At 46.5% G+C, this 23,913-nt stretch overlaps 1 protein-coding gene across 1 annotated transcript in view; it reads left to right on the top strand.

Moving 5' to 3' along the window:
- The window catches only part of KCNK10 (potassium two pore domain channel subfamily K member 10), a 123,997-nt gene that overhangs the window by 48,872 nt on the left and 51,212 nt on the right, over positions 1–23,913 (top strand). Inside the window, exon 2 of the mRNA XM_042943999.1 lies at positions 5,344–5,678. Coding sequence (XP_042799933.1) covers positions 5,344–5,678 — 335 coding nt within the window. The remainder of the gene's footprint in view (positions 1–5,343; positions 5,679–23,913) is intronic.

Below are 23,913 nucleotides of genomic sequence, written 5' to 3'. Positions count from 1 at the left end.
TTCTCAGTTTTTAAGAGTCTCTTATGTTTTGGGAGCCTGCGCTTTATTTGCATCACTATGGTGTCTTCAGAGGGGCTGAAATATGAGGTCCAAGTGTTCAGAGTCACACCTGGGAGAGCGCCATCTGGCTGCCATGTGGAGGATGGATTTGAGGGGACAGGACCGGAGGCTTTCTAAGTGATTCCGGTGAGAGAAGACAGAGCCTTGCCCTAAAGAGAGAGGGGAGGACAGATGTGAGTCAAGGTGGCAACATGTTCTCGACTCCCTCCTCCCTCCCCTCCCCTTTCTTTCAGCCTGGTTTCCTCTAGTCTTGGCTCTCTGTCTCTAAAGGTCCTCAAATTTCCCCATGCCTTTTTCTTCCATCTGGAAAGAAAGCTTGGGTGTTTCGAGAGGGCTAGGAGAGAGAAATAATTAAACCCAAAGGGAGAGCCTTTGCTTTGGTGGCATTTGGGGCACAGGGCTTGCTCATTTAGTGTGTGTAGACGGAGAGTCGCTGCGTTCTTACCAGGACCAGCTTGACCAGCTTTAAGGCACAGCCATCAGATGGAAGCTGGGAGAACGAGGTTTGGCTGTTGGGACGTCTGGAGTCAGAGCAAACATGCACATCCTGTCTGCTCTTCTTAGAGGATGGCAGAGGTGAAAGCAGCCTCTGGGACAACTGCAGGCAGGTGGGGCTCCCCATCACCCCTTCCCTCTTCCTGACACCCACCCTGTGCCCTACCCCCAGGGAAGCCTTTTGAGGATTCCAGACTGAGCTTCCACCTGGAGCTCTCGGGAAGCTCCGAGCCGTCCATGCAGGTGGCCCTGGACCGATTCCAGACCTGGGAGGGCTGGGGGGGAGGGCAGGAGTTCTTTGCTTCTCGCCAGTGTGTTGCAATCACTTGTACTTTGCCTGGGTCAATAGGCAGAGTCACGTGACTGCGTGACAGCGGACCTCTGAGGTGGCCGCGTTCCACGTTTCCAAGAAACCCTGAATCCCGCGGATGTCATTTGTTTCGAGCGGCCCGGAGGAGCGGAAGGCATCCGGGGTTAGGTGTGGGAAGACAGATCCAAGGATGCCACTGCTTGGGACAGGCTGGTCAGGGTCACCTGTCAGTGCCTCACCTGTCAAGAGGGGTAGATAGTGACAACTGTTCTCCACAGGAGGTTTTGTGACGACGAACTAGGTTCACGCGTGGGTGAGACCCTCGTCAATTTTCCCACCGACTCTGAAGGCAGGGACGTATCTTACTCATTTCTGTGTCCTCAGGACCCAGCACAGTGCCCGGCTGACTCAAATGTTTGTTGACTGAGTGCAAGAATGGGTGATGCGGTAAGTATAGGGCCTGGGAAAGCCTGAAAACTTTAAAACTACTAACAACTTGTTCAGCTAAGAAGGAGCAGATTTGCACGCGTGCTCCCATATCTACCCGTGTTTCAGTAAAAGCAGAATGGGCAGATGGTTATGAGGAAACCTTTTATCTTGTACTTTTCTTTTTTAAATGTTTATTTATTTTGAGAAAGAGAGAGAGTGGGAGTGGGGGAGGGGCGGAGAGAGAGAATCCCACGCAGGCCCTGCGCTAACAGCACGGAGCCCGACGCAGGGCTTGATCTCATGAATCATGAGATCGTGATCTGAGCCGAACTCAAGAGTCAGGGCTTAACTGACTGAGCCACCCAGGTGCCCCTGTGAGGAAACATTTTAAAAGGAAAATTAACTTACGGTATTATCTTCCAGGCTTTGCCTTCTCATCAATTCTTGGCAGTGTGTTTTGCTGCCAGATACTTTTCTGTGGGAGTCGTGAAGAATGATAGATCATTACTTTATATGACCCATCCGTTATTGATACGTTTTAGATAAAAGGGCCCTTTCCACCAAGGGAATTTCTTTGGTTCCTATTTTTCTGTTTCCTATGCTCCAGAAGAGGACTGACTTGGAAGTCACGTTATTCTCATTTTAATCCCACCAGCCCCCCAACCCTCCAACTGAGTCCTTATCATCCACCTTTCGCAGATAAGGAAACAGAGAAACTAAATGGCGGTCTCAGGGTCACCCAGCCACTGATAGATTTGGGACTGAAGTTCTGGTTTTTACTCCTGGTGATTTGGAAACTCAGGATTGGTGGATTCTATTCAGACTCTGCTCCCAGAGACTGTCCCTTAGCGGAGTGGCATCAGGACCTTTGTCAAGCCCAATTCTGCTCAGCCTCAGGGATGCTAGACGCCCCGGAAACATCCATGATGCAAGTCCGTGAATGAGTCCCAGCTGCAGATGACCCCCGAGCTCAAGGCCGTCATTAGGCTTCCTCCTAATGGTTATCACCTGTCAGTGTGGAGGATGTCCCCTAAGTGGGTTGTCAACTCCTGGAGCTGGGAGGGACTGTGACCACCACAGCACAGCGCCTCGTGCTCATTTGGCATTACACAAATGCTTGTTACTGAGGGTGGTGGTGACTGATGGGGCTTTTGTTTATGGTTTGAAGGAATCAGCAGCAACAACAACAGCAACAACAGAAAACAAACAATTGCTCTATGCCAGGCACTATGCCGAGAAATGGAGATCCAGCCATTAAAAGACAAGCTTTCAGACTCCAAGGAGTTTGTAGGCTCGTCGGGCGAGGGGCACGCTGGGTGGGCCTGGAGAGTCTGGGATGACTTCACAGGGGAGGCAGCTTGGAGCTGAGATTGAGGAGGATGGGAGTTTCCCAGGCAGGTGAAGGTGGAGAGGGGGCTGCCGGCCAGAGGAACATCCATGAAGGGGTGAGGTGTGAGCAGAGCACTGTTGTGTCGGGGCACCTGCTCTTGGCTCCTGGGGTGCCAAGCGGTTTCCCGCTGAACACCACTCATCCACGTTGTATGCGCGGTTCGGACGTGCCCACGTCTCTTCCTTCTGTTCTTCATTCATTTTATCAGCGCCTCGTGTGGGAGGCACCATACAGGACACTGGGGTACAGAGGTGAGAGGGTAGACCCGGGGCCTGCCCTCCTGAAGCTCTAAGTCGAGTGACAAATAAACAGGCTCTATTAACAGCACAGGGCAGTGAGTGTGGGTCAAGAGAGATCTAATCTAGTGGGGGTGTATTAGCTTCCTGTTGCTGCTGTAACAATCTTAGTGGCTGAAAAGAATACATCTTTATTATCTTATGGTTCTGGAGGTCAGAAGTTCCAAATCGGTCTCATTGGGCCAAAATTAAGGTGTGGGCAGGGTGGGATCCTTCTGGAGCCTGTAGGGGAGAGTCTGTTCCTTGTCTCTTCCAGCTTCTAGGAGCTGATTCCATCCCTTGGCTTATGACCTCTGCTTCTGTCTTTACATGTCTTTCTCTGACTGTCCTGCCTCCCTCTTAGAAGGAAATTTGTGATTATATTGGGCCCACCCAGATAATCTAGGATAATTCCCTATCTCTAGATTTTTAACTTAATCACATTTGCAAAGTTCCTTTCCTGTTGTAAGGTAACACAGGCATAGGGCCCAGGGATTAGGATGTGGACATCTTTGGGGGCCATTATTCCACCGTCCACAGAGGCCGCAGGAGGAAAGGGGAGGAAGTGCTTCCGGAAGTGGTATTTGACCCCAGATTTGTCAAAGATGGGTGAGAGTGGAAGCAGGGAGGTCACTTAGGCGGCTGCTGGATTGGTTCAAGCAAGATGAGTTAAGGTTGGTAGTCCTAGGAATGGTGAGAGGCGCAAGAGACTGAGATACAATGGGGAAGTTGAATGAATGGGAAACGTGGGGGCAAGGCTGAAAGCAAGCTGCCCAAGCAAGACGCACCTCAGTATCAACAAGGGCTAGTAGGAACCCGGAAGTAGTGTTTTGGGGGAAGGATTAGCAAGAACATAATGCCCACAGTGCTGATCCTAATTCTTAAATCTTTCAATCAGAGATTCCAAGCAGTTTTGGGTTCAGTAAGTCAGAAGGAAATGTAACATTTTATTTGCAGCGATTATATACGATTATCAACAATAATGCTTTTATTTGCTAGAATAAGATACAATAAAAGGTTGATTGCTCTGCTTGGTTTTCAAGAGAAAAGCTGATTTTGAGGCCCTAGGAGGAAAGGCAGATGTTTACAGACCTAGATTCCTGGAGGTGGCCACCCTTCTGGCCAGGCATTGTCAGGGTCACTGGTGCTGTGAACAGGCAGGGACATCCCCGTGCTTTTATTTATCTTGAGTTCCCCAAGGCAGGGACTGAGCAGTGAGCTCTCTTGAGTGGGATTGTTGGCCCCACTTAGGTAATTAGGGTTGTCATCTCCTAATACCTTATTTACACAACAGCCAGGCTGCGCTATGGCAGAGGCTATAATAAGCATTAGTATAATGAGGGCAGAACAAAATCGAAGTGCACTGTCTGCTCACTGCTGCACAAGACAGATTTCCGAAATGCATGATAGCATTACGTGTGCAACGCTACCCTGTTCTTCCTGCCATTCCAGAAAAGCCTCCAGCTTAACATATTTATTTCCAAGGTAACGAAATTGCCCTAACAGAGACCAGGGACCTTTGAGAATTAGATGTGTTCTCAACACGAGGGGAAATTTCTTTTCCAATGGCTTCTTTTTGGAGGAAAATAGAAGTAAAATTCTATTACTAATAGATCAGGAGTGATTACATCTAAGTCGCTGAATTTTCTATTGAGAAATGCGCTTTGAATCTATTTCTTCTTCTTTTTTTAGGAAACCAAATTTATTGGCATAAAAACATCACTCATTATTCCCTCCCTCATTCTACTCTGTCTTTTTTTTTTTTTTTTCCCCACTTTGGTAGTCTTCTGAAACCCAAACCTTTTTTTTTACTGTGTCTGAGTTTTGACTTGTTTCCCTGATGCTAAGCTCACCCTTCTTTGTTTTGTGACCGTGACCCTGGATGAAAGGGACTTTGAAACTCGCTAGATGTTAGTCTCTCCTCTGCTCTTGGTTATCACCCGGTCCTCAGTATGTGGCCAGAGTCGTTGGGTGTCCATCTCCGATTTATTTCCTCTCCAAGTTGAATGATACGTCTGTATTTCAAATATGGTGGTTTGTCATTTATCTTATATATCGTTTAACCAAGGAAGCTAAGGCAAGAGCTGAAGTATAAATCACGGGCCTTCAAAATTGGACCTTGTAGAGAAATATAAGCATTTCAAACTCAATTAATACTATTTTTTTTTTTAAAGCCAGAACTCCTGGTGCCCATTTTTCAAGAACTCACACAGGCGCCTCGCAACTGATCAGGTTCCCTCCCTGCCGGCTTGGGGAGCCGGTTTGTGATCCTCACGTTTGAAAGCTGGCTTGAGAAAGACATCTGTGCTTTGCTTCTGCCAAGTTCTGTGTCTTGTATTCATAAACAAACTCTCTCTCCCCCTGTCCTCCACCCTGTTTCTCAGTGGCCGTGCCAGCAGCAGCACCCCCGGTGTGCCAGCCCAAGGGTGCCACTAGTGGGCACCACGCGGCCCCGCGCCTGTCCGTCTCCTCCCGAGCCACGGTGGTAGCCAGAATGGAAGGCGCCCCCCAGGGGGGCCTACAGACCGTCATGAAGTGGAAAACGGTCGTTGCCATCTTTGTGGTTGTGGTGGTCTATCTCGTCACGGGCGGTCTGGTCTTCCGGGCGCTGGAACAGCCCTTCGAGAGCAGCCAGAAGAACACCATCGCCTTGGAGAAGGCAGAATTCCTGCGGGATCATATCTGCGTGAGCCCACAGGAGCTGGAGACGCTGATCCAGGTGAGCAGGGGGTGAGTCAGCCATAGGATAGCCTGTGGGGAGAAGGGACAGCGTTGGTTCTGTCCTTGGAGCTCACTGAGTTTCGCCTTTGGTTGAGATGCTCCTGATGGTCAGGGTGGTCTTCTCCGGGGAAGCGACCTGTGAGCTGAGACCTCCAAGGAGCCAGAGAGTAAGGCACGTGATGATCAGGGGGAAGAGGGAACATGCGTGCCACAGCCTTGATGCCCTGACGCGTGATGAGTGGGCTCTGTTTCACATCACCCACTTTTGGAGGAGGTGGCCGGAGGCAGCGGCAGGCAAAAAGGCTTTGGATTTTCCAATTCAAGTCCACCTATGTGTACTGATTAACTTCCTGATTCTGAAGTCTGCGTGAGCTGCTGGGCTAAGAGGGTGCCCTAGGTGCCACAGAAAGAGTTTTAGACAAGCAGCGTTGTATTAACCTATCTCAAGTCAGTGAAAGTGGAGTAAAGACCATCAGAGGTGGGATGAGAGGCTGTTGGTGACTTGGGAAGGCCATTGTGGTGGATTTATGGGGATACAATAAAGACAGCAGTAATAGGAATAATCAAGATTACTGTTTTTGAACTTTATTGTATCAGGCACCGTGCTAAGGCCCTTGCATAGCTTGGGTATTAAGAAAATAGCACCCATAAAAAGATGGAGGCAGAGAACTTTGAGCTACCACCTAGAGAAGCGAGGCAGTGAAAGCAGGGGTGGGGGTGGCCTCGGCAGGGGTGAACTTGGCCATGGGAGGGCCATGGGAGACAGAGAGTCCTCTCAGGTGTAGTGATGGGAGGAAGTGAAACAGGAGGCTTCAGAAGTCTGTGAAGGGCAGAGAGTCAAGTCCCAGAGGGAGGAAGTGAAATGGTCGGGGGCCCAGTTGGAGGGTTCCACCGTGCGGGAGACGGAGGGTGGATGGCTGCCTTGGAGGCTGAAAATTGATTTCCTATCCTGTATACCCTCCTGAACCAGGAAGAGTAGGTCCTGGTGGATGGCGGTGACATTCATGGAGGCAAGGGAGAGCCACGTCTTTCCAGGGCTTCTAAAGTTTGCAAGGCAGAGGGATGGAAAAGATGGCTCCCACAACTCCTTCTGTTCTGGGATTTTCTGCATTAAATTCTAAGGGTTACTGCAATCCAGGATATTGCAGGATTTGCAAGACTGGTCTGGCTCGTTCTTTTCTTTTCTTTTCTTTTCTTTTCTTTTCTTTTCTTTTCTTTTCTTTTCTTTCCTTTTCTCTTCTTTCTTTTCTTTTCTTTTCTTTTCTTTCCTTTTCTCTTTCTTTTCTTTTCTTTCTTTTCTTCTTTCTTTCTCTTTCTTTCTTTCTTTCTTTCTAACTGCACTGACAGGGTAAAGGAATTTGGGGGCTACCTATGATCTGGAACCTTCATAGCAATTATATTACTTTAAAGAAATTTTGGTAATCTGACTTGATTCTTCAATACCTAGAAATACACATTCTCTCCCCACCTCCCCTCTGGGAATAAATATGATTTCATACCTGTGTTCCTATAATTTTTATGAAAAAAACCCTGTCAAATCTAAGGGTGGTGTTTTATATTACTCTTTCTTGGATAGCTTTGTCTTTGTTTTCTTCTTTTGTGAAAAAACACCGTCAAGTTTGTGGTGATGAGAGTGTGGTACTAATCTGTGCTGGATTTAAGGCCTAGAATGCCATAGAAAAAGGGGGAAACAATTCTGGAGTAATTTTAAGTAAGAATGGGATTATACTTGTTGTGATGAGACCCTTTTTATTTAGCTGCAATACATATAAACGGTGGTCTGAATTGAATCTAGATTCATGCTTGAATTTTCCTTCCATAGACAGTGAGATCTTGGGGAAAAAGATCATGTCACATTATCTTTGCATCAACGGATGCATCCGAAGTTGGATGCTTAATGGACTGAGCCACCCAGGCACCCCTCATCCATGCATTCTTTAGCTTGCTATTGAACGCCTGTTGTATCAGGTAACATGCTAGGTGCTGGGGATAGAAAAGGTGAAAATAAAATACACCGTGAGCAAGTTACTAACCTCTCTGAGATCCAGTTTCATTATCAATAAAATGTGCCTAAAATCCCTCCCCCCTGGGGTGTTGAGAGGATTAAATTCTATGACTCACTGAGAAGGGCTTTGCACGTGGTGAGTGCTCAGAAAACACGATTGCTATTGCTGCTGCCACTGGTGCTTGTAGGATTGCTCCAGGAGCTTAGAGTTTCAGGCAGTGGCACCGTTTCTTTAAAGTTTTTATTTTAGTTCCTGTTGGTTAACATACGGTGTTGCATTAGTTTCAGGTGTACAATATAGAGATTCAGCACTTCCATACATCCCCTGGTTCAGGCAGTGGTTCTTAATGGGGAGGGGGGTCTGCCCCCCAGATGACCTCTGACAATGTCTGGAGGCATTTTTGGTTGTCAGGTCTTGAGGCGGTGTTAGTAGGGTCTGGTGAGTAGAGACCAGAGGGGCTGCTAACATCCTGCAATGCACAGGACGGCCCTGGCCACAGCAAAGAATTATGCAGGCAGGTGTCGGCAGGCCGAGGCAGAGAAACCCTGAAGGAAGAGGCATGTAACCCAACAACCGCAATTCACTGGAATGGAGCTATTATTTTTCCAGTTTTATGGCGATGTAATTGACATGCATCACTGTGTAAGTTTGGATGTACAGAAGAATGGTTGGGAACATATATTCTGTAATGATTACCACTATGTTTGGTTGGCATCCATCACCTCATATAGCTACAATAAAGAAAAAAAGCAAAAAGAGAAAAAAAAAATCTTCTCCTTGTGCTAAGGACCCTCGAGATTTGCTCTCTTAACACCTTTCCTATATATCACACTGCAGCGTTAGCTAGGGTCATCATGCTGTACTTTTTGTCCTTACTACTTATGGATCTTATTTTAATTTTATTTTCTAACGTTTATTTATTTTTGAGAGAGACAGAGAGGCAGAACATGAGCAGGGGAGGGGGCAGAGAGAGGGAGACACAGAATCCGAAGCAGGCTCCGGGCTCTGAGCTGTCAGCACAGAACCCGACGTGGGGCTTGAACCCACAAACCGTGAGATCATGCCCTGAGCTGAGGTCAGATGGTTAAGTGACTGAGCCACCCAGGTGCCCCTACTTAGGGATCTTTTTTTTTTTTTTTTTTTTTTTTTAAATTTTTTTTTTTTTAACGTTTTTTTTTTATTTATTTTTGGGACAGAGAGAGACAGAGCATGAACGGGGGAGGGGCAGAGAGAGAGGGAGACACAGAATCGGAAACAGGCTCCAGGCTCCGAGCCATCAGCCCAGAGCCTGACGCGGGGCTCGAACTCACGCAGACCGCGAGATCGTGACCTGGCTGAAGTCGGACGCTCAACCGACTGCACCACCCAGGCGCCCCAAGGGATCTTATAACCGGAAGCTGATACTTTTTAACCACCTTCCTCCAGGCCCTCTCCCCCTCCCCTTCCCCTTGGCCTCTGATCTCTTTTTCTATGAATTTTTCTCTTAGATTCCACATATAAGTGCGGTCATACAGTATCTGTCTTTCTCTGTCTGACCGATTTTACTCAGCATAATGCCGTCCACTCGTTTTCCACTGTATATATTATGTACCACAACTCCTTTATCTGCTCCTTTGTGGATGGACACTTAGGTGGTTTCCGGGTCTTGTCTACTGTAAATAATGCTGCCGTGAGCATGAGGTGCGTGTATTTTTTCAAGTTAGTGTTTTTGTGTTTTCTTGGATGTATTCCCAGAAGTGCAATTGCTGGATCATATGGTAGTTCTATTTTTAAGTTTTTGAGGAACCTCCATACTGTTTTCCAGAGTGGCAGCACTGATTTACATTCCCACCAGCAGCGCGAGAGGGTTCCCCTTTCTCCACATCCCTGCCAGCATTTGGTTCCCCTTTCTCCACGTCCCTGCCAGCATTTGTTCTATCTTGTCTTTTTATGACGGCCAGAATGGAGCTACAGAAGTACATAAAAATGGGAGCCCCAGTGACGCAAACAGAGGTCAGGGAAGATTTTGTGGCTCTTTATCTCTTTTGGTCCCTATAACCGTTCTACAAGGATAGTCTTTTGTGCCCACGGAAACAGAGGCATCAGGCAGCGAGGTTACGTGCTCAAGGTCACCCGTTAGTAAGCAGAAGATCTAGGATTTACTCCTGGGCGGTCTGACCATGCATCCTAGGCTTTTAACCACCGCACATGCGAACAGAAACGTGGACTGTGGGAGGAGATCCATTCCCTAGGTCATGGGTCAAGGGCACCCCAATGGTGTGTGTGGCCCGTTGAGGAAGCTGCAGGTGGTCAGTGTGGCCTGAGCTGAGAGGTGGAGGGAGGGGTGGTAGATAAGACTGGGGAGGCGAGTGGGGCTGGATTTGGGAGGTGCCCAGAGAGCCTTGCTGAGGAGATAGGCTTTCTGCCCTGGGAAGTGGGGAGTCACTGAAGAGTTTAAGCAAGGCAGTGACATGATGAAAATTTGCTGTTGGAAAAATAACTCTTCTAGCAAGGGGGGCTTTGGGTTGGTGGAAGGAGAAATTGAAGGAAGGAAGACTCATAAGGAGACTATTAGAACATCATAAGTGAGACACAGATGCCGAGATAACAGGGAAGGGGCCACGTTTTTTTTTTTTTGACAGTTATAGCAAACAATTTCTTTCCTTTTTTTTTAAATATATGAAATTTATTGTCAAATTGGTTTCCATACAACACCCAGTGCTCATCCCAAAAGATGCCCTCTTCAATACCCATCACCCACAGAAGGGGCCACGTTTAAGAGAGTCGGATGAAGAAAACTTGCAAATGACTCATTCCCCATTCAGCAGAGATTTCTGGAGTGCCTGTTCAGTGCTCCTTGTTCAAGCAGAGGCTGCGTGGGCAGCATAGCGTGGCAATAAGCACCCAGACTCTGCAGTTTCCCTTCCTGTGTTAAATCTCTTTCCCGCTTCCCGGCCAGGTGACTTGGGAAATAGGGGAGTCACCCTGGGGCCTCACCTTCCCTTCTGTAAAATGGAGATAGTGGTATTAGTGTCCACCTGTTTGGGTCCTATGAATAGTAAACAAAAAGTTCAGTTACTTGCAGCTGTTGTGATTGCTACTATTTCTTTGTTCGGGAAGGAAGCAAAAAGCCAGAAAGCCCCTGAAGTATGTGCATCCTGGGATCCCCCTAAGGGAAAAGAGAAGAAAGCTCCTAAAAGGCCCTCCGGGGTTTCAATCCTAAATTTTGTCATTGACAAATTTTCTCAATGTGCTTCTACTGTTGAAGTGTGAAGTCACCTTCGCAGAAATTGCTCTGTGAGTGCCGGGTTGGGTTGCTAACACCGAGGGGCTGTGTCTTTGTGGCCTGAGCTCAGGGAGGAAATGGACCAGTTTCCTATTCCATTTAGAGGGTTTACCGGGGCCATCTAGATCCGCGTCTTTATCCCGAGCCGTGGTGGGGACACTGATCACTGTCTGCCCCTCCTCCATTGTTCCTCCTGTGGTTTGAGAAACATTCCAGAGAACCTCAGGGTCCCAGAAGACTCAAGCAGCCCCCAAGGCTGGCACAGGTCAGTGGAACAATAGGGTGGCCATCATTCCAAGGTGTGACTGAGTGAAGGGGTGGATGTCATCTGTACCTGACTGCTGTTTACCCCTAGTGAGGCGTGTGGATCTTTCTAGTTTGACGCCCTGGGGCAAGCCACTTAACCAGAGCTGGGCCTCAGGGGTTCCACCCAGAGGGGACACATAAGAGCCATCCATCTTTAGACTCTCGCCCCCGAGGCGACGCGAGGGAGTCTGTAGATGACAGTAACAGAGAGATCTCCTGCAGAGCTGTCGAGGTAATGAAAAATGGCTACCGCTTATTGGTGGTTTACTTTCCTCTAGGCACTCTTCTAAGTGCTTCCAGGTCTGAGTTCATTTAACCCTTGCAATAAGCCTACAGATAGGGTTGCACTGCCGTCATTCCATTTTATGGATGAGAAAATTAATTCTAAGAAGTAACTGGTTCAAGGTAAGTCACAGCCAATGCATGGTTAAACTGGGATTTGAGCCTTGGGATACCTGACTCCAGAGCCCGTAGGTCTAGCCATTGGGCTATGCTGCTCAACTTGCATCAACGGTGAGTATCCCCCTATAGCACATCTGGGCCTTTTCTGAAAGCTTTTACCCCCAAGGAAAATACTGGAGGAAAAGGAGAAATTTTTAAGGAGATGTGGGCTATCTCACCTGGCACTATAGCATTACACGTGTGGACTATATTGTATTTTCAAAGAGGGGGATGTCAAAGAGGGGAAGGAGCATGGGCCTGAAAGTCAGGTAGGCTTGGTCCCTCACCCCACTGAACCTAAGTCTTCTCCTCCTACAAAAGGGTGGGACAGTCCCTCTCATTCAGAAGCTGAAGAGGGAAGGAGGTAACCCACTCAGAGTACCCAGCAGAGTGCCTGGCATATAGCTGGTATCCAGGAAACATTATTTCCTTGAACTTGATTTGATAGCCACCCCATCCCAAGAATCTCTTTATCCTCAGTGCTCTCCTATGCCTCCGTTGCTTATGTCCCTGACCCCAATACAATTGTCTTAGAAGCTTCTGTCATGGCTAGTCTCGGAGAAAGCAAGAACACCTTCGTCTTCTGTAAACCTCAAAGAATAAAATCATGAGGTGGCTTCCCTGACTGATGGGGAACCACACCCCAGCCTGGGTGAGTGATGATACGTGGCAGTTGGTTTTCAGGCTGTCAATTCTTAGATGTTTTAAGACTTTGCAGGTCTCCAGAGTAGCTAGTGGCTATTTTCTCTCCAGGTAGTAGCCACGAGGGAGAGGTGTTTCACAGGAGTGGGTGTAGTATTGGATGAAATGACCACCAGGGAGGACTCGGGATGTTCCATTGTAAGGGTCTTGTAGTGCAGGCCACAAGGATTCCTCTCTCACTGGAGGGCTCCCCTGGGGACAGCTTGTATAACGTCTCTGACCCCCCACTGCCCCGCAACCCCTAATCCCCACCCCCTCACCCCCCTCACCCCCCCCCAGTGAGCACACTACCTTGATGCTGGGAGGTGGACATTTTTCCTGGCATCCTTCAGTCCTTGCTTGGGCAAGTTGCTTAACTTTTCAGAACCGTCTTGACCTCAAAATGGGTACTTCCTAGTCATGATGGTCTCTTTATCTGAAGCAAACCTGAAGCTCTCAACTGTCAGCCAGGTCTGGAATTTCCTGGAAGTATGAGCCTTTGTGGGTGGGGGTCCCTTCTCATCCTGCTATATCTTCCCTTCCCCACTTGGACTGGTGCAGGACTTTTTACGTTAGTCAACAGGACCTCTGCCACTGGTTTTCCCTTTATGATCTCTTAGGGATTTTTATCCTTTGCTAATAAGTGATTAGAGTGTTAGATACTTTGCTCAGGACTCTGGCCTACTGACTCATTTTACTAGCTCTGCTCTTTGGGCCTGACTCCACCATGATTTGGTGGGACATGATTTCATTTAAGGTACAAGAGGCTGCAGGAGAGGACGGGGTACTGTGTCGTGTCCTGGGCGTGGACCTTTAATGCTGCCATGGTAACCAAAGCCGCTATTCTGCAGATAAGGGCGGGCCAGAGATCAGGAGCTGCCGAACTGTTTTCTCCAGGAGCAGGAGATGTTAGTTAATTTGCATGAGCCATGAACGTTTCCCAAGGCTGTGACATTTACCATTCCCTTCTTCTTTCAAGCTCCAAATCCCTTACTCCATTACTCATTCATTCATTCATTCATTCATTCAACAAATTTACTGATTTCCTGCTGTGCGCCAACTTCAGTACTAAGTCCTGGGGACATAATGGTGAATAAAAGGTGGACGTAGTCCCTGACCTCTTGGAGCTTATAACTAGGATGACCGAACATCCCAGTTTTCGTGGTTCTGGAATAATAATAGCATCTCTGTCTCTGTCGCAAGTATCCTGGTTTGAAAGATAAATCATATGGCTACCCTACTGATAGGTAGTAGGGGAGACAAATCTTGTGCGTGTGACCACACAAATTAGTATAAATAAAACCGCCATGAGTGAATGCTGCAGACGGGATGGAGCCGTGGGGCATGTGAGCAGGAGGTCTGACACAGGGGGCGCGGGGAGTCCAGACGGGGCAGCTGAGTGCCAAGGCCCTGTGGTGGAAGGGTGCCCGGGGTGTCTGGGGACTTGAGAGAAGAGGAGCATTTATGGCTGGAGGGGAGTTAGCAAGGTAGGAGGTTGGTAGGAGGTTGGACTGGGAGCAGGGGCAAGGGGAGCAAACTGAGCGGGGCTTGATGTTGGACTTTATCCTAAGCGCACTGGGAAGCTGTGGCCGTGTTTCAGGCAGCAGGGTGACATGATGTGATCAGTCACCAGTTTGCCATTTGGGTCCCTTATCTCAATCCAAAGGGTTGCAGTGGTAGTCAAAGAGCTGGTTTTAAATCATTCATTCATCCATTCATTCATTCATTTAGTAACTACACATTCACGGAGTACCAACTATGGCACTCTGCTAAGTGTTACGCTTTGGATTTCTGAATCACTTGCCTTCAGAGGTGCCCAAACTCAAGTCTTCAGGGAGGCCATCATGTACCCTCCATGGCGTGAGGTGCTCTGCTTGGCCCCGTGGCATCAATCACTCACATTTGCCTCCATGCTTAATAGACTCTATTGAGTGACTACTGTCTTTCTCATCCGTCTCCTTCCCACAGCTGTAAGGTCTTCCAGGTTGAGTCTGTGTCTTTTATCCTTATGTTGCTCATACCTGGCACAAGTAGCTGGCCCACAGAAGATGCTCAAGGCTTGAGGAGTGAAGGAATAGGGATTTTCATATCTGTTTTGGAGACCAAGAGCCCTTCATTTCAAACCTTCACAGAAGCGAAGCAGAAAATTTGTTTCGGGGCAATAGAAGCCCTTTCTTTTCAGCTTCGTTGTCAAGAGCACTTCTCTTAAAGCATCTTCCTGTCTTTTTTTCCTGCATGAGCAGATTCCCTTGGTGTCCATAACCTCCAAAGTTTACATATTTAGGAATGCAGCGATTTAAGAAAAGCGTGGCACTGGAGACACCGATTCAGCAGTCCGCGGAAATCCGTGCTGTGAGTCAGAGAGCAGAGCCAGCTAAGCCTTGTCCTTCCCCGCCCTGGGCCATCACTTCTTCCAAGCAGCTTTTGGGCAAGAAGTTTAGGCCACAGCTGAGGCAGCAGGGGACCTCTGCTGAGTGTGGGTTTGGGTCCTTTGTGCCCAAGGACGCAGCCCTGACAAATTGAAGTGACTCCTCCTGGCGGGTGTCCCGAAGTCAGAGGCACTGCCATTTCTCCAATGAAGCAGTCATACACAAGATTGTTCAGTGCACGCAGGGTTGGGCCTGCAGCCCCTGGCCTGTCTCTACTGGCCTCCAGTTCATTATTATTATTGTTTTCATCCCGGAGGTTGTGATTCCATCAGTGTTTAGTGAAGTCCTGAAGCTTTTAAGCCAGAAATTAAAGAGCTAATGGAAATTGGCATGCTACTGGAAAAATGAATTTGCAAATGAGGATTGTGTTCCAAAAAAAAAAAAAAAAAAAACTCCCATAAAAATAAAACAAAAACCCAGCAATGAGTGGTACGGCATCCACATTTCTGTACAAATGTGCATGTGTCTGCTTCTCGTTTAAAGTGAAGCGAAAATCTTATTTAACGAGATTTTGATGGTGTGCGGCTCATTTAATTATTTTCATTATTTATAATCAGATGTATTCATTTAGGTAACTAATATTTACTGAATGCTTGTCACGAAGCAGGTGCTGTGTTAGACTCTTGTGATTAGAAAACAAATAACAGGGGCGCCTGGGTGGCTCAGTCGGTTAAGCGTCCGACTTTGGCTCAGGTCATGATCTCGCGGTTCGTGAGTTCAAGCCCCGCATCAGGCTCTGTGCTGACCGCTCAGAGCCTGGAGCCTGTTTCAGGTTCTGTGTCTCCCTCTCTCTCTGACCCTCCCCTGTTCATGCTCTGTCTCTCTCTCTGTCTCAAAAATAAATAAACATTAAAAAAATATTAAAAAAATAGAAAAAGAAAACAAATAACAGAAGATGCAAGATGGCTACTCCCTGTCCTCCAGAAGCTCCCAGTCTGGTATTAATTGTATCATTAGCTAACACTTGCACGGTGTTTACTGAGGCCAGGCACTGCTGTAAATACTTTATCATTTAATGTTGACATGATCCTTTGAGGTGAGAGTAAGAAACTGATGGGAGGAGTTAAGTAACTTGCCCATGCTTGACTGAGAGGTAGAACTGGGATCTGGAGATGGGGAGTCTGGCCCCAGAATCTGTGCTTTTTAAAATTTTTTTTTAAAAAATGTTTATTTATTTTTGAGAGAAAGAGAGACACAGCATGAATGGGGGAGGGGTAGAGAGGGAGAGGGAGACACAGAATCCGAAGCAGGCTCCGGGCTCTGAGCTATCAGCACAGAGCCCAACATGGGGCTCGAACCCACAAATCGTGAGATCATGACCTGAGCCAAAGTCAGACACTTAACCGACTGAGCCACCCAGGCATCCGCAGTATCTGTGCTTTTTAACCACAATGTTCTACTAATGGTCAGGGAGACCAACTTGTCTTGATAGTTGGAATCCAGTATGGCCATTGCTGGAAGATAAGGAAACACTTGGGCCCTTATTCACAGAGCAGGCGTCTATATCTCAACCTGTGGGACCTTCAAAAGGACCTTCATTCACCTGTGAGGATGGCAGAGGGTCATGATTACCTGTTGGTTGTGCTCTAGAGAGACGTTGTGTCTTCACATAAAGGTATTGAGGCTGGGTCAGTGTATTCTGTTTAAAACCAAAGTACATGAGTTGTCATTCAGCTCTGTGGTGAAGAGTAACTTCTTAGTCTTTGCTGAGAACAAGGAAATTCCTTTCCTTCTCAGTGGACAGAAGAGACGGAAATCTTGCTGATGCCAGGTTAACTTTATGGAGTAAGTGAGGAGTTAACCTTTCATTCTTTGAGAAATGAGGACCAGATCACAAATTCTTCTCTATATTGTCCTATTTCATGTGGGAGAAAGTGACATAGCAGATGAGCTTTAGAAAAATGTTTGCACACTGGACAGAAAGGTGTCTGTGGGAGACAGGAGAAGGCATAGTTGAAGGAGTGTGCCTTTAACCAGTCCCGGCTCTGCCACTTACCAGCTACCACAACTGTGGCCAAGTTACTTTTGCTTTCTCTTGTCTCATTTAGACTAGAGATGGAATTAATAACATGACTTTTTATAACAGGGCTTTTGTGAGGGTTGAATAAGAGAAGAAGGTGCATTTCAAATGCTGGCTACTATGATTATTTTTGTGAGTATTCTAGAGCTTTCTCCAAAGTCTCTGGGATTGTCTCCACTTCCTTCTTGTTCCCAGATCAAATCATGCTCATTAGACACTGGTGCTGGTTATAGGTGCTGGCATGTTGTCTACAGAGGCACGGGAAATGAAGTATTAATTTGGGATTCATATTGAACACTCAAGAGCCAGGAAGAGTCTAAGTCAATAGCTACAATGAAAACAAGATAGCAGAAGCGTCTCTCTTTCATGATGTTATGAATCATCTCTTAGATTTCAGGGTCTCTTGAATGCCATAGCAATGGAAGGAATTAGCTCACGTTGCTGTGAATCAGAATTCCTGGAGTTCCTTCTGTAGCCCAGTAAATTCCCCCTCCCCACCTCTGCAATTGTGGACGGACTCATGTTTGATAGGAATGATCTCAAGTGCAGAGAGAATGGGGCATACGTCAAACATTCTCTGCCGGACCAGGGTGACTTTTGAGTATCACTTGGAAAATTGGTTACTGAGTCTGTACAGGATGAGTCCAAACTGGGATGAAAGGGTGACAGTTCGTCAGGAAGCTTATTGATCTTATTGGAGCATGGATGATACTCTACTTCCTCATGAGCTTGTTGCTTTCCTCATGGTTTAAAATTTCTCTTATTTCATTCTCCCATGTAGTCAGAGAGAGAGAGAGAGAGAGAGAGAGAGAGAGAGAGAGAGAGAATTGATTCTACATTGTAAGGCACAATTCGGAAGGTAAAAGAGACCCCCAAATATGGCTTGATCCCACATGACAATATATAGATAGATTAGTCACTAGTGTATAGCCAGACGCTAATGAATTGAGTTTTAGAACATTACCCCACCAAAGAATTAAGTAGTGGTAGCAAGAAAGTTACTTATCTGAGACCATAGGCTCTGGGTATATGGTCCAGTTAATTCAGATTTGCTCTTTTATTCTCTAAACAGATTCTCTACTGTTCTCTCCGTTCTGCAGGTGGCCTTCACTTTAGATTTATAACCAGGCTGTAAAGTGTTGATGAAAGCTTGCTGTCGGGGACCCGAGGAAGGGCTAATATTTGCACGTAACTTGATACTTAGGATGGCAGGAAAATAAACATCGTCGTAATGTTCACCAAGGCGCAGAAGGTGCCTCTCTCTTTTTCTCTTTATGGTCTGGACATAAAAAGTTTTTGTGGGCATTTCTTTGTGGGAGATGCTGAGGTGGTATGGCTGTAGGATGGCCAGCACAGGCAGAGGGCCACGTTGACCATCCGCCAGGTGGGAGGGGAAGGCACAGGCATATCAGTCTCCTCTCCCTTCTCCCTCCACCTTTCATAGATGCTTGAGGGGTCCCAGCCTGGGTGGGATCCAGCCTGCTGTCTGCAAGGCAGGGAGCTGGGCCAAGAGGGTCCAGGATGGGGAGAAAGAAGAACACCGAGGATGGAGAGAATCTTCCTTTCCGGCATTTAGGAAGCAATTCTGTATTCTGTTGGCAATTCTTAAAAAAAAAAAAAAAAAAGTTTTTTTAATGTTTATTTAGTTTTGAGAGAAAAGGGGAGGAGCAGAGAGAGAGGGAAACACAGAATCTGTAGCAGGCTCCAGTCTCTGCTCTGTCAGCACAGAGCCCAACGCGGGGCTCAAACTCGTGAACCATGAGATCACGACCTGAGGCAAAGTCAGACGCTTAACCAACTGGGCCACCCAGGTGCCCCTCCCATTGACAATTCTAATAGCAGCCACTGGCTCGCTTTGCCGTGCCCTAGATGTGGGGCCATGGTCGAGGTACTTCCCTCTTCTAAATCTCATGTGTCCCACATGAAGATAGTGATGCCTGTCTCACAGGATCATCATGAGGGTTAACTGAGTCACTCTGTGCACTAGTAAGTGCTCAGAAAGCATTCCTGCTATCATTAGTATTATTATATATGAAATGACAAGGCACACTTCTCAAAGTTTTCATACATTAAAAAAAAATCCTCTTTCCATAATTTGACTATTGTTGAAAGCACTGCTGTAAACATTGGGGTACATGTGCCCCTATGAATCAGCACTCCTGTATCCTTTGGATAAATTCCTAGTAGTGTAATTTCTGGATCATAGGGTAGTTCTATTTTTTAATTTTTTGAGGAAACTCCACACTGTTTTCCAGAACGGCTGCACCAGCTTGCATTCCCACCAATGGTGCGATAGGGTTCCCATTTCTCCACATCTTCTCCAGAATCTGTTGTTTCCTGAGTTATTAATTATAGCTACTCTGACTGATGTGAGGTGGTATCTCAGGGTGGTTTTGATTTGTATTTCCCGGATGATGAGTGATGTTGAGCATCTTTTCATGTGTCTGTTGGCCATCTGGATGTCTTCTTTGGAAAAGTGTGTATTCATGTCTTCTGCCCATTTCTTCACTGGATTATTTGTTTTACGGGTATTGAGTTTGGTAAGTTCTTTATAGATTTTGGATACTAACTCTTTATCCAATATTTGAGTTTGGTAAGTTCTTTATAGATTTTGGATACTAACTCTTTATCCAATATGTCATTTGCAAATATCTTTTCCCATTCTGTCAGTTGCCTTTAGTTTTGTTGATTGTTTCCTTTGCTGTGCAGATGCTTTTTATCTTGATGAGGTTCCAATAGTTCATTTTGGAGACATGTCGAGCAAGAAATTGCTGCGGCTGAGGTCAAAGAGGTCATTGCCTGTTTTCTCTGCTAGGGTTTTGATGGTTTCCTGTCTCACGTTTAGGTCTTTCATCCATTTTGAGTTTATTTTTGTGTATGGTGTAAGAAAGTGGTCTAATTTCATTCTCTGCCTGTTGCTGTCCAGTTCTCCCAGCACTATTTGCTAAAGAGACTCTTTTTTTCCATTGGATGCTCTTTCCTGCTTTGTCAAAGATTTGTCATAGCCAAATTATGGAAGGAGCCTAAATGTCCATCAACTGATGAGTGGATAAAGAAGATGTGGTTTATGTATACAATGGGATACTACTTGGCAATGAGAAAGAATGAAATCCTGCCAGTTGCAGCAAGGTGGATGGAACTGGAAGGTAATATGTTAAGTGAAATAAGTCAGTCAGAGAAAGACAGATATCATATGTTTTCACTCATATGTGGAACTTGAGAAACTTAACAGAAGACCATGGGGGAAAGGAAGGGAAAAAAATAGTTACAAACAGAGAGGGAGGGAGGCAAACCATAAGAGACTCTTAAATACAGAGAACAAACTGAGGGTTGATGAGGGAGGGTTGTGGGGGAGAGGGGGAAATGGGTGATGGGCATTGAGGAGGGCACTTGTTGGGATGAGCACTGGGTGTTGTATGTAAGCAATGAATCATGGGAATCTACCCCCAAAACCAAGAGCACCCTGTATATATACACTGTATGTTAGCCAACTTGACAATGAATTATATTAAAAAAGAAAATCCTGACAGGGAAAGGCCCCTCACTTGATAGACGAGGAAACTGAGGCTCAAAGAAGCTGAGTAATGTGTAGAGGCTGAACATTTGTCACTCGATGCACAGATTTGCTCTGTTGTGAGAGTAATAGGCCGATGGTGGTCGTACTGTCCACCTGGGTACTGAAGCAAAGGCTTCTTGGAATCTGCCATAGAAGTGCCTTGCTGGGGGGCCACTCCAGATCTCCTCTCTGGTACCCTCCCACTGTTTGAAATATTGTGATGTGGCCTTGCCCTTGGATGTAAGACTGCCCCTTTCCTCGCACTAGCATATTCACTTCTGCTGCTGGGAAATATTTATATGAGAATTGCTTCTGAAGCAGGAGAAATAAAAAGCAGCTGTGGTGAACAAATTAATACCACGCTTCCATTTCCTACCTGAGGCCCTTCCGCCGCAGCTGCGCAAGAACGTGGAGAGATGGGGCTGCCCTCTTGTTGGGGTTTTGAATCATTAGGGGCAATTTTGAGTCGTAATGAATGCGTTCTGCCAATTGCCTTTCTCTGCCTCACAGGGTTTGTGGCTTTCCTTCTGTCCATTAATGGCTGAAAGTGTGCTCCCTTGTAATATATTTATGGAGTCACTTTTCTTGCCCACCCCCTCATCCTGCCACAGCCTCTAGCTAACTATCTACTTCATAGATCCCTTTGCTGACCATGCCCTCCTGGGACTAAGAATGTTGTAGACACAGAACCATCTTTGGGTTCTCAGACGAGGCCCTTTCCTTTTGTCCACGTGGTATAAGCTATTAGTAAAGTGACCATACGTCCCGCACTCGGTCTGTCTTTTGGTCCCACCATGATTATTAACAGAGCCCCTCTCTACTCGGCAAGTGTCCTGGGTTGGACTTAAGTCAGATGGTCGCTCTGGCTGTTAGCGTCTGTGCATATGGCACCCGTTGGCTGTATTCTTCAGCCAGAGTCTCAGACCAGCTGAGTCATGATTGCTCCGCCTTTGTTGGTTTTTCTTTTTGGTGCCACATAAGGAAACAGAAACAGATTATCTCACCGAGTACACAGATCATAGGAGAAAAGCCACAGACAGTTAGTGGTCTCCTGTGGGTCATCATTCATTCTGCTGTAGTGCTAACACCTGTGATGGTATCTTGCGCCTTCCAGAACAGTGATTTGTGCAGCCCAGCATTGCCTTATGGGTTATAGCCCCGGGGAAAGCTGGTGGGGGTACTTGCTGGGGGGGGCCTCCAAGGGCCATCTTTACCTCCTCCCTTCATATCAACCTCAGACCCCCCGCCTCCCTTTCAGAGTGGCTGTGGTTTCTCTGTTATACCTTTCAGGTGGTCCTAATGCATGGGGGGCGGGGGTTAGGGGGGTGGGAGGATGGGGGAGAGACAGACCCTTATTTATTTGTTCTCCAGGTTTATTGAGATATGATTGACCCATAACGTGTAAGTTTAAGGTGTATAATATATTGGTTTCATACATTTGTATGTTGCAAAATGATTACTACTGTGGAATTAGATTACACCTTCATCGTGTCACATAATTAGCATTTCTTTTTTTTGTGGTAATAGTACCTAAGATCTGCTCTCTTAGCAACTTTTAGGCATGTAATGCATTGTCACTAGCTGTGATCGCCACGCTGTGCATTAGATCCCCAGAATTTACTCATCTTGTTACTGAAAGTTTGTACTCTTTGGCCAACATCTCCCCATTCTCCCCCCCGCAGCCCCTGGCAACCACGATTCTACTTTTTAAGATCTTGCTTCCATGCAAGTTAGCTTCTCACCTTCTTCTTCTCTTTTAAAATCATCACTATATTTATTTTTGTTGGGTTACTTTCTTAGGTTTGTCTGCCTTTACAGAAGAAGTAAGTTGCATGGGCCTGAATTTATTACTTTAGTTTGTTCATTTATTATTGATTTGAGCGTTCACTCCTGAGTCGTTTGCTGGGTAGTTGGGTGGGTGCTGGAGATTCCAACTTAGAGGCTAAGAAGGAAATTCAAGGAGGAGTGGAATTAAATTTTAAAGTAATGCTCTCTTATCTAGAATACTCTTTCCCTGAAGCTTGAGGCTCTCACATCACATCTAGTGTAATTTTTTTTTTTTGATCCTCATAAGACCTCTCTGAACTTGATAGTGGTTGAACTTGTAAGTGAACACATGATGTGCATTGGGTCTGAGATTATGGCCTAACATGATGCTACTCTTGGTGACACGCCTCTACCCTGTACCTGATCTTTTAAGTGAAACAGTACACAGCTCATATGCATGATTTCTTTATCTCTGTGTCCAGACTTTTCTAATGGCCTGACTTAGCTTCACTTCTGCAGCCTGAACGCAGAGAAAAACGCAATGTGAAAACAAGCACATTTAATTTTAAAACGTTTCACTTGGGTTCAAACAGTCAAGATCATTAGAAAATACTTTAAAAATTATTAAAGTTAGAACTCTGCCCTCCATCAGAAACATTCTTGTTGAGTTAAAAATGATGCTATCGCTTCGAGTGACAGCAATCTGTTTATACTGGGTTTTCTCTGTGTGCGGGGTGTGAGTTTGCCAATGCATTTTAATTCTGGTGCTTTGCTGGAGTCTCTCTGATTCACCAGATCTGGATGGGATAATCAAATCTTATTGCTGGCATTGGGGATTGTCCAAAGCCTCACCAAGGGCTTGGGGACTTGTTGGAGAACTTCTTTTTCTCCTTGCTCTGGTTCTAAGTCTTGTTTGGGCCCCACTGTGCCTTGTATTTAATCTCCTCAAAACCACTTCAAGGTATTTGCTTGTGTTGCCCACTTTAGTATAGATTTGGGAAAACGAGGGAGGGGTTTACATCACATATATAAACAGAGTTAACGTTTGATACTGGATGGACCTGCTCTTGAGTGGCCCTGGCTTTGCTGTGGCTGAGCCCTGAACTCCCAGCATCAACTGACACTCCTTTCTCACCTTTTCTTTCTTGTCTTCCGGCTTTTTCAGGGCTTGCACCCTCTTTGTTCTGTCCTTTCCCTCTCAGGGTATAAAGTCAACCCGTCCCCATGTTTATTTATTTTTTAATTTTATTTTAAATTCAGAGCAGTTAAGATCTCACTGGTGCCAACAGCCAAATGCAGTTTGGTGCCTGCATTTGTGTATTTAAGGATATAGTCTAATTAGAAATGATCCGTTGAGGGGCGCCTGGGTGGCGCAGTCGGTTAAGCGTCCGACTTCAGCCAGGTCACGATCTCGCGGTCCGTGAGTTCCAGCCCCGCTTCAGGCTCTGGGCTGATGGCTCGGAGCCTGGAGCCTGTTTCCGATTCTGTGTCTCCCTCTCTCTCTGCCCCTCCCCCGTTCATGCTCTGTCTCTCTCTGTCCCCAAAATAAATAAAAAACGTTGAAAAAAAAATTAAAAAAAAAAGAAATGATCCGTTGAGAGGTCCTTCTGCCTGAATTCTTGGGCAGTGGCCGTCTTCAGCCTCGTTTATGTCTTGGAGGTAAGCCCGGAGGTGAGCCTGGAGGTGGGGATAGGACTGCTATCTATAGAGGAAAAGGCCAAGTCCCGATTTGAATTCTGGCCTCACTTCCCGGCTGTGTGGC

The sequence above is a fragment of the Panthera leo genome, chromosome B3 (assembly GCF_018350215.1).
Source record: "Panthera leo isolate Ple1 chromosome B3, P.leo_Ple1_pat1.1, whole genome shotgun sequence".
NCBI classification, from domain to species: Eukaryota; Metazoa; Chordata; class Mammalia; order Carnivora; family Felidae; genus Panthera; species Panthera leo.
This window is presented reverse-complemented; position numbering and strand designations above follow the sequence as displayed.